The sequence below is a fragment of the Nicotiana tomentosiformis genome, chromosome 1, assembly GCF_000390325.3.
Source record: "Nicotiana tomentosiformis chromosome 1, ASM39032v3, whole genome shotgun sequence".
NCBI classification, from domain to species: Eukaryota; Viridiplantae; Streptophyta; class Magnoliopsida; order Solanales; family Solanaceae; genus Nicotiana; species Nicotiana tomentosiformis.
The window spans coordinates 116,619,676-116,629,381 of NC_090812.1; the positions used below are offsets into that span (position 1 = coordinate 116,619,676).

The 9,706-nt window shown below is 36.0% G+C and overlaps 2 protein-coding genes and 1 long non-coding RNA gene across 4 annotated transcripts; 1 reads left to right on the top strand and 2 right to left on the bottom strand.

The window, feature by feature from the left end:
- Positions 1–434: 434 nt before the first annotated feature.
- LOC104109668 (E3 ubiquitin-protein ligase BRE1) lies at positions 435–2,374 on the top strand. The gene has a single exon (XM_070190221.1). It carries the CDS (start codon positions 1,180–1,182, stop codon positions 2,050–2,052), a length of 873 nt encoding a protein of 290 aa, XP_070046322.1. The 5' UTR covers positions 435–1,179; the 3' UTR covers positions 2,053–2,374.
- Positions 2,375–3,162: 788 nt separating this feature from the next.
- LOC104109669 (small ubiquitin-related modifier 1-like) lies at positions 3,163–6,900 on the bottom strand. Of its 2 annotated transcripts, XM_009619019.4 has the most exons (4): positions 6,671–6,900; positions 3,734–3,883; positions 3,550–3,653; positions 3,163–3,341 (listed from the first exon to the last, which is right to left on the bottom strand). In XM_009619019.4, exons 1-3 carry the CDS (start codon positions 6,764–6,766, stop codon positions 3,579–3,581), a joined length of 321 nt encoding a protein of 106 aa, XP_009617314.1. In that variant the 5' UTR covers positions 6,767–6,900; the 3' UTR covers positions 3,163–3,341; positions 3,550–3,578. The 2 variants fall into 2 exon arrangements, with proteins under 2 accessions (XP_009617314.1, XP_009617313.1); XM_009619018.4 differs by lacking the exon at positions 3,163–3,341 and having other exon boundaries at positions 3,382–3,653.
- On the bottom strand, positions 4,541–6,664 carry LOC108947442 (uncharacterized). Its single transcript, XR_001971882.2, has 2 exons — positions 5,761–6,664; positions 4,541–5,695 (listed from the first exon to the last, which is right to left on the bottom strand). It is a non-coding gene; the product is annotated as an uncharacterized lncRNA (long non-coding RNA).
- Positions 6,901–9,706: the final 2,806 nt, after the last annotated feature.

The window sequence follows — 9,706 nt, forward strand, 5'->3', positions numbered from 1 at the left end:
AAAGTAGGATTCATCCACTATATTAAGAGTGGCTATCATTTGTAAGGGGGGAGACATTCATACATTCTCACATTCAGAGATTATTGAGATTTACATAACATATAGCAAATATTATCCTTTTTGGGCTTTTGATATTGATTCATCTTGTTCATTTATCAATCATTCTCTATTCAATTTGGGTTTGTATTCATTCCTTTTTACAATCAATATTCGATATTTTTTTACTTATTTTTTCAATTCGTATCAAACTATACACATATCCTTAGAACTACGTATAAATTTTACTCTATCCGTTTTTCGGGTAAACAATAACTCATTAGAGCTCTAGTCATGTGATTTATAGAATTCTAAAAGACTAGTTTGTCTAGAGAATCATCATGATCCGATTTGTGTAAAAATTAATCAATGATACTTTAAGGCGCGGGATAAGGATTAAAATGGTATTGCATTCAAAGACAGGATGATCGTTCTAATGCCTAATCACCAAGCATTATCCTATTCACCAAATTAATCAATTAGTGAAAAACCAGAAATTGGATGTTACTTTTCCTGTGACGAAGTAAATGGCCAAAGAGTGCTGGAATTGGATTGTGTAGATGAAATAAATTGGTGGGGGGACCTTCCAATCCAAATTACCCGTCAATGCCAATTTCTAGGTAGAGTGAGATTTCATTTCACAACGTCCACGCAAAAGCTTTTCTGCTTCATCCCCCCCCCCCCCCCCCTATACACCCCTTCTCTCTATTTTTTTTGTTTCATCTCTCTCTTTTTAGAACTGTGTCTGTTCTTTTAACGTATTTCTTCTTTCTTCATTGATTGAGCTGCTATACCTAAAGTACAATACCCCAGATCTGAGTTCTGATCCCATGGGTCACCTCCCCCCTGAGGAATCCTATGTCTTTCCCTCTACGCTTTCTTCTTTCCTCTTCTCCCCTTTTCTATGTATTGAATAAATTGCCTCAATTTCCACAGATCTGAGTCTCTTCCATTGTCATTTTCCTTTCATGTCAAAATTCATCATTTTTTTATTCCCTTTTCCGGTCTCCAAGATATTTGTCACGAATCTCTATTACGAAGTTTCCAATCCCAAAATAAGAAGTTCCCCATTTCAGTTCCGTGCCAAAACTTCTTAATTGATTTTTGGTTTTGCCTGATATCTAACTGAACTTTAACTTTTGAATGGAAAGCGCCGCTGGTGGCAGCGGCAACAGTAGTAGCCTAAGAACATTGATGTTCAATGATAAAATCGATACTCCTAACCTCGGAGATTTCCTCAGAGTCAAAGAAAACAACAATAATATTACAGCAGGTCTTACGCTAGGCGCTGTGTTGAGCAACAAACCAGAATGTTCTTCTTCTTCTTCCCCTGTCCATTCCTCCAACAGAACTCTTCTTGATATCATTCAAGAGGATCCCAACAGTAGCAGAAAAACTCGAAAAACTTGGAAACATTTCAGGAGCAAACTCCGTCTTAAACGTGCTGCCAACACCTGGACTTCTAATATTTCCATTCAACAGGGTAATAGCAATCCGATAATAATGTCTCGTCGGTTGTCCCCTCGGTCACCTCCTCCCCTCGACGCTGTTGCTTACCCAGAGGACCTGCCCGTTGAAAATTTCGGTCAGCGGGAGGTTTCTGCATCTGGGTCACAGAGAATATTGCGAAGAAATTCGAGCAGAAATGAAACTGCAGAAGAGGAAGAAAGTGAAGGGGAAAATGCCGGAGGAGAAGAACCGGTGAGGATGTCATTAATGGCGTTGTTAGCAGAGAATGATGGAGATGGGTCAGCGTATATGATAGGAGATGGAGATGAAGAAGATGACGATGATGAGGAAGAGGTTGATGATAATGGAGTTTCCGTCGCCGGCGCCGGTGTCGGTGCCGGCGGAGAATATAACAATTGTTGTGTGTGTATGGTAAGACATAAGGGTGCTGCGTTTATACCATGTGGACATACATTTTGCAGGTTGTGTTGTAGGGAGCTCTGGGTTCAAAGGGGTAATTGTCCTCTCTGCAACAATTTCATTTTGGAAGTTCTCGACATTTTCTGATCAATTGGAAACCATTTCAACTTCCACAGCTTCAATGTTTAGCCTTTTCGTTAATTTTAATTTATTTTCTCTTCTTCTTGGTTCCCCCATCTTGTTTCAATGTTGCATTCTTACATTGGTCTCTATATCCTTTTTTGAGTTAGCCCAATTTAGTGGCTTTTTGTGAATTAGTGATTATTAGCTAGTGAAAATTTGTCAGGCATGAATAGGATTATGGTCCTTGGTATCCTTTGTGTATATTGTACCTCTGTCTTGTATGGACTAATATTCAAAGTTTGAATAGAAAATCAGAGAGAAGAAACAAAGGTCTTATTTGGGGTCACATGGACGTTTTTACTTTACCCTCATATATGAATATGAATTTCTGGAATTGTCTCTCTTTTGCTTTCTGGAAGTAGGAAAAAGTCGCGGGAGAATAGCTGTCAAGCTTGTGTTGAGAAGGACTTGACAACTTAGTCCAGATAGTGGGACATTTAATAATGTCTTACTCCTATTCCACTACGTGCAACCCAACATGTAATCATTTGTGACAAATCCCTCCACAGCTACCTTACGGTATCTTAAGATATTTTTCTTTTAACATTTAGGTCGATTGGGTGATTTTTGCTCTTAACTTAAATTGGTGCAGGATGAAACTGTAATTCACTATATTGTTAACTTCCATCCCTCTGATTAGTTTAATGCTTATGAACATCAATAGGATTAACCATAAAACGGGAATTAAGCAGTTGTAACCATTAATCAGCAGGTCTTTGCAACCTTAATTTGCATCTCACCTTAAATGAGGTTTTGGTAGTCACCTTAATGGTGAAAGGTGCCGGCCAATCATTAAGGATTGTTAAAGATCAAAATGTAAGACAAACTAGTTTTATTATCCAATGAAGCACTGCCAGATGATATGAAATACCAGATGCTTTAACATATTTTTTAATAGCTAATTAGGTATTGGATGAGGAGTTGGTCAACCATCATTAATGCCATCCTCCTATGGTTGGTTTGTTGCATTTATGAAGTTACCAATTTATTGTAAGTTTACTAACGCATGAGCTTTAAATTTGATATCAAGAGTTGTTGCAAAACCACGAAATATACTACAAATAAGTATTGAAATACAAATAAATACTTTTAACTTATATCAAAAATATAATATTTATATTACATTTAAATAAAATAAAAGGTACTTCGTAACCTTGAATTCTTTCCCTCCCGTAAAGTATCCAGAACCCTCCTCTTAGATAGCCCTAGTTTCAGCATTTGCAAGATGTTAATGTTTTATCATTACGACAGGCCTGAAATATAATTAGGCAAAGTGAGATGCAAGACACAATCTGAAACCATATTCAGAGTAAACTCTGATAATTGCTGATGGAAAGTGAAAACTATTTGGAAGCCATCGTCTAGTACTGAAAACTAATACTACTAACATTCATACACCACCATTTAGGCAAATGGGAGAGTAATAACCAACACTCCAAAGCGTTCACCCTAACAACCAACCTATAACCATATAACCACCAAGTTAACAATTAGCAGCATCCAGCATCATTGCCTCCAGTTTGATGTAGCATTGCATCGATTTCATCACCCTCCTCCATCTCCAGCTATTCAACAATTGTAGAAAAGAATGTGAGATAAATTTAAGTTGGTTAAACAAGACAAGTTGTGTGAAGTGTTTCAGTACCTCATCAGGAGTTTGCTCTCCCTTAAGCCTGCGGCCATCAAATAAGAACGCAATCGAGTTCATGTCTACTGACTGACGGTCACAGTAAGCATTCATGAGCTTGCGCAACTGTGTGTTACGCTTGATCCTGAAAAACACTTCATGTCCATCCTGCATGCAAGAATTGATGGAAACTACGAATGAAAAAAACACACAATTCAATATGAAAATGACTCCTCAATTCCATCTTCTCATACTCTCTTCCTCGTTTTTAGGTTGAGGGAGGACACAAACTATGGCAAAAGAATGCCAACCAACGCAATACAAAGAAGCAAATGTTTGAAAAAATGCACATTGGGGCCACATAATATACGACTCAACAAACTCACAACCACGCGATTTAATGAGAGGAAAAAAGAAAGGGAGAGAAATAGGTTAAGTGCAGTTTGCTGCTTCGGAGTCTACATTCCGTGTAGCTACTATGAAATACATCTAACTAAACGATATTATCTGTCACATTCGAGCAAGGTAAGATTCAAGCAATCAATGATCCTGGCCCCCTGGCATGGAGGCCAGGTTAATCTAGACAAGTCACTTATTTCCCTCAAGAGTAAATGTGTTAAACTATTACCATTACCACAATATTAACAACCACAGAGTACAGCATGAGAAAGCGTTTAAGCAATTTATCCAGCACAAGAGGGTCTAGAAAAAGAGAAGGCTACATTATCCGAAGTGAAAAAAAAAACATTGAATGTGCAATGCTCCAAAAAATATTGCCTATACCAATGACACTCATCATGAGGATAACAGAAGATTACTTTGAAGTTTGCAACAAAATACTAATACATGGAGGGTTTCTTTTTATTTTTCCTCTTGGTTTTATGGTAAGTAAAAGTATTAACTAATACATGTGGTTGTGTTAAGTGAATCTACTTTCCCTTAATTATGGTCTGAGCGTTGGATGCATGTTTTCATCCATAGAGGGACTGACCCATCGCTGAGGTTTTCTAAACAGCGTTAGCAGTAGAAGGTAAACAACAAAATCAATTACCATTCCTGTCATCACAGAATAGACTGTCGGAAAATATGTCTGCCCCCACACTGAGTGCCCTCTTCCAAGTCCTATCTCTACAGCAAAAGATACTGTATTCCTCGTGGTCACACCCAAGCCCAGTACTCCCACACCTAGCATACAATACTTCTATCCTCCAGCATCCTATTGACATGTCCAATTAATAACAAGAACCCTTCCATGTCTAAGAGAAAATTCTTATTATCCAGATTCCGGACAGACTATAGACTCAGATCATTTCTTACTTGGGAATCAAAGAATGGTAGAGCTAAACTGGGCAATAAGACCTATATATTACTCAAGAACGCAGCTTAGCATGTATATTGAACAGAGCAGATATAAACAGAACAGATATTTGAGAATTTACTGGAACTTGCAATTTATGAGCATGAAATGGAACAGAATGAGACCCAAAAGGAAAGAAGAAAAAAGAAGGTGAGGGCAGAAAATTTAGTGGTGAGCAGAAAAACTGTAGAATCAACAAACTAAACTGAGCAGAAACGTATTTCTTTTATAAGTTTGGAGCTTACAGTTTTCAACTTGTAAAAATAATCATTATGATGGTTTCATTTAGGTTTTATGTAACTGCCCAATGTTAACCACACAGATTCATAACATACCACAGTAAAAAGAAAAAGAAGAGGGTCACTAAGCCAGCTAAGTTGAGGTTTGGATTACTTCCATCTCACTCATTATTCATTCCATGTCTTGCTTATGTACATGACAAGCATTACCAAAGCGGGACAAATAATGGTATAGGGGGTAAGAAGAGATCCAAACTGCATTTCTCCATTTATGTACAGTACGTTATGATCTACACTAACAGCTAAGAGTGCGGCCTAGTGGTTAATAAAGTGAAAGTAGAACCATAAGGCTTCAAGTTTATACCCCAACGGAGGCAAAAAACACTGGATGATATTCATCTTTTAAGAATTGGTGGCTTCAAGTTTATACCCCAACGGAGGCAAAAAACACTGGATGATATTCATCTTTTAAGAATTGGTGGGTAAAGTTGCCCGGTACCTATATTGGTGGGAGGTAACAGGTACCCGATAGAATGCTCGAGGCGGGCGCAAACTAACCTGGACACTACCTTCACACAAAAACGATTGATTTGCAACAGGTATGAAATATTATAGTAAGAGCCCGTGGTGGAGCCAAAATTTTCAGCCAGGGGTGTCAAAAAATAAATAATTAACTACATTGAAATGTCAAGGGGAGTCAACGTATAGTAAATATACGTAAAATATAAAAAATTATCTAGCAATATAGTGTAATTTTTCAGCGACACCCCTTGGTTCAATGTGTCTCCGCCACTAGTAAGAGCTTTATTAAGTCATATTCAAAATATTTGGTCTGTTAACTGTTCACACTGCCCAGACCTTCTACCAACTCCCGAGTTTTCCAAACCAAACCTCAGCTTTACATGGTAAATAGTTGTTTTGGTTTTAAATTTATTATATAAAAAAAATACAGCAAGTTATGGCTCGGTTTTGGTTTCTCTGTAAACAAATCTACCCAAAACACCGTACGTACACTCGTACGGTAAATCACAGCTTACAGTGCACAACACCCTCACCAGTGCGTGCAGAAACATGAAATCCATCAGCCCGATTAACTTCATGATTATGTATCATCGAACCACATGCAGATTCAAAGGAATCATGGATTAATAGAACTGCATCCTTTATCAGTATAAAACTGCTTGACTACACGAGTTTTTTCATCATTGCCGAATGCCGAAAACAAACATAATCACAAGAACTATCCTGAGCACGAAAATCATAGCTGTATGCGAGCATATATACATGAAAATCAACACAGAGGGAAGTAAAGAGATAAAAATACATGTTAAACAATTAAAACGTCGACAATGAGTATACCTGACCCTTAACCTTCAGATTGATATGAACCGCCTGATCGTTAGGCTTCTTCTCTTCCTCTCCTGCGCCACCACTACCGCCGCCGCTAGCCGACATGATGATCACGCTTCTACTATTGTTCTTCCGCCGAGGGTTTTCTTTTTACAGTGAGAATCAAAGCAAAAAAATCTCTTGAGTTGAGAAAATACCCAAAGGGATCCTTTAATACGCTCAGCGCTTCCTTTTTGCCACGCGCAGAGAAACAACTATCAAGGGTATTATGGAAAATAGATACACAAAACGGCGTCGTAATCTACTTAACTACACGTGGTAGACGCGAGTAAAGAATTTTGTTATAAATCTGAGAGTGGGAAAGCAAAATAAACTATATTCAATATATATTTGAATTCCGGGGTGAAATGGAAAAAAACGAGGGAATCGATGATCTTGACCAGGAAAAGAGGAGAGCACCGAATTGACGGTCAGGATAGGTTCCAGAAAGAATCTGACGGCTCGGAAGGGAAATACGCTTGGAATTTTGTAGTCCACTGCAGGTTGCCACTTGCAAAAAGGTTCAAATGGATTCTTATTTCTTCCTTATCCATGGTCGACGACGGACCATGGGCATTGTCATTAAAAAAAAAAAAAAAAAAAAAAAGGAGCATGGAAGATTTTATGGCTCTAATTATGGGTAAAATCTTATCTGCTTCCTATGTTTATGATAAATTAATAAATACAAAAAATAATTACTATATTTTATATATATTCTTAACTTTAAATCAGCTAAGATTAAATTGCTTGATTTGATATAAATATAGAGTGCGAGTAAATATTTACTATAATCACGTGGCTAGAGCACATAAAAGTTGTATTTCCTGCTAAACAATTTTTTTCTTCTGTATTGATAACATTTATATATTATTTACAAGGTAGTTGCTAAATTGTTTGTTTGAAATTCTATGTGATCCTGTATAGCATGTTTGGCCAAGCTTTTAAATTAAGTTTATTTTGATAATTATTTTTCCTCATAAGTATTTTTCTTAAAAGTTCTTTGGGTGTGAAGCGATTTGTATTTAATTAATTAATTTAAAAAATATTTTTAAATAGTAATTAGTGTTTGGTCAAACTTTTAAAAATTATTTCTAAGTATATTTTTCTCAAAAGTGATTTTCAAAAAGTACTTTTTGAGAGAAGCTACTTTTATATTTTTCCAAAACTGTTTATGCTTGTACTCTTTTCTAAAAGCACAACCAAACACTTCAGCTTTGGGAGAAAAAAAACACTTAAAAAAAAGTATTTTTATTCTTGAAGAAGCTTGGCATAATAATTATACAAGAATTATAATACAGAAATTGTTTATAGGTAGATTATTAATGAAGAATTCAACATAAAGTGTTATACATGAATTACGAGTAAATAATATACACGCCTCACTTCCCGTAATTGATGCTAAAGCAAATAATACTTTTACTTTTATTGAGGTAATCATGGTCACAGGAGTATATGTGTCCGAATAATCTACTCCTGCTTTTTGTCTGAAGTCTTTGGCTATTAATGTAGCTTTAAAGGTTTGCAGAGAATCATCGGTATTGACTTTCTTCTAAACACCCATTTACAAATTACAACCAATAGATTTAGTGTTAGGGAATAAATCTGACAATAGCCATGTACCATTTATTTACAATTTCTTTCTAGAAAGCCGAATCCCGTGAAGCTATTGACTCACAATAAGTTTTAGGATTCTCTTCTATATTTAAAATATTAGATATTTTTATTTAATACCTCATCTCTACTTCCTTCTACCAAAAAGACTAGTGCTTGAGAAGAAATAAAATTAGAACCTACATTCTTTCCTTTCTAGTTTTTTGACTTCTCCTTGATTCAACCGGAGGTTCAGTCGCCTTTATTTTATTGTTAGAAGACGAACTAGGATTTGTACAACTTTTTTGGGTTACTGCATCATCACCAAAAGTTACTGCACTATCATCTTGATAAAAAATTTATGTATTTTCATGTGAATTATTAAAATCACCGAATAAACTTTATTTCCAAGAACACAACATCATTTGATTCAAAATATATATATATATAGACTCAATGTCTAGTAATATGTATGCCTTTGAGTTTTCACCATATCCTATAAATATGCTTTTAATTTCTCTAGGTCCTAACTTTGTCCTTTCAGGATCTGAAATTCTATGATAGGTTAAATGACTCTATACCCTTAAGCAATTTAAATTAGGCTTTCTTCCTTTTCATACTTCATATGGTGAGACCTTAAATTTCTTTGAAGGTACTCTAGTGTGCACAAAACAAGCCATTAGCAAAGCTTTCACGCACAAATTCGTTGGTAGCTTAGCATGTAAAAGCGTGGCCTTAACCATATCTACCAACGTCTATTTTTCCTTTTAGCAAAACTATTTTGTTACGGGGTATACAGTGCACTAACCTGGTGAACCAAATTATTTTTTTCGCAAACAGAAAATTCATTGAAAAAATATTCACTTCCTCGATCACTATATAGGATTTTAATCTTCTTTTTCAATTGATTTTCCACTAGTCCTTTGTAATTCTTAAAAATATCAAATACTTGATCTTTTATTTTTATTAAATAAACATGTGTATATCTAAAATGATCATCTTTAAAAGTAATAAATTAGGCCAAATACCTATACGACTCCTTAAACTTGGCACCAGTTTCCCTTTAGACACTTCAACTAAGGCCATTACATATTGTACACTTTAACTTAATAGTGTATGTACCTATTAAACAGCTCTCACTCACCCGGTTTAAAAAGTTAAGTGCGTGTTGTTCACTTTCGGATGACGTGGTGAAACATCGAATTAAAGAGTGACATGTGGTTGTTCCTATTTTCCTTTTTCTTTATTTAAGGCTAAATAATCCATATTGAAAAAGATTTAAAAAATAAATAAAAACTCTACTCCCCCCTCCCCACACCAAACTCACCTTTTCCGGACGGCCATCTCTTTTCCCCTCTCTTTTCTCAAGCCATCGGCTTCTTCCCTGCCCCTTTATGTTTCCATCTCTCTAGCCAT

What these genes read in the sequence shown, in the direction of transcription:
- LOC104109668 (XM_070190221.1), top strand. Translation starts at nt 1,180, where the DNA reads ATGGAAAGCGCCGCTGGTGGCAGCGGCAACAGTAGTAGCCTAAGAACA.
- LOC104109669 (XM_009619019.4), bottom strand. Translation starts at nt 6,766, where the DNA reads ATGTCGGCTAGCGGCGGCGGTAGTGGTGGCGCAGGAGAGGAAGAGAAG. An exon ending in ATCTGAAGGTTAAGGGTCAG is followed by an intron (nt 3,884 to 6,670) that starts GTATACTCATTG and finishes TCTTGCATGCAG; the next exon opens with GATGGACATGAAGTGTTTTT. An exon ending in GAGAGCAAACTCCTGATGAG is followed by an intron (nt 3,654 to 3,733) that starts GTACTGAAACAC and finishes ATTGTTGAATAG; the next exon opens with CTGGAGATGGAGGAGGGTGA.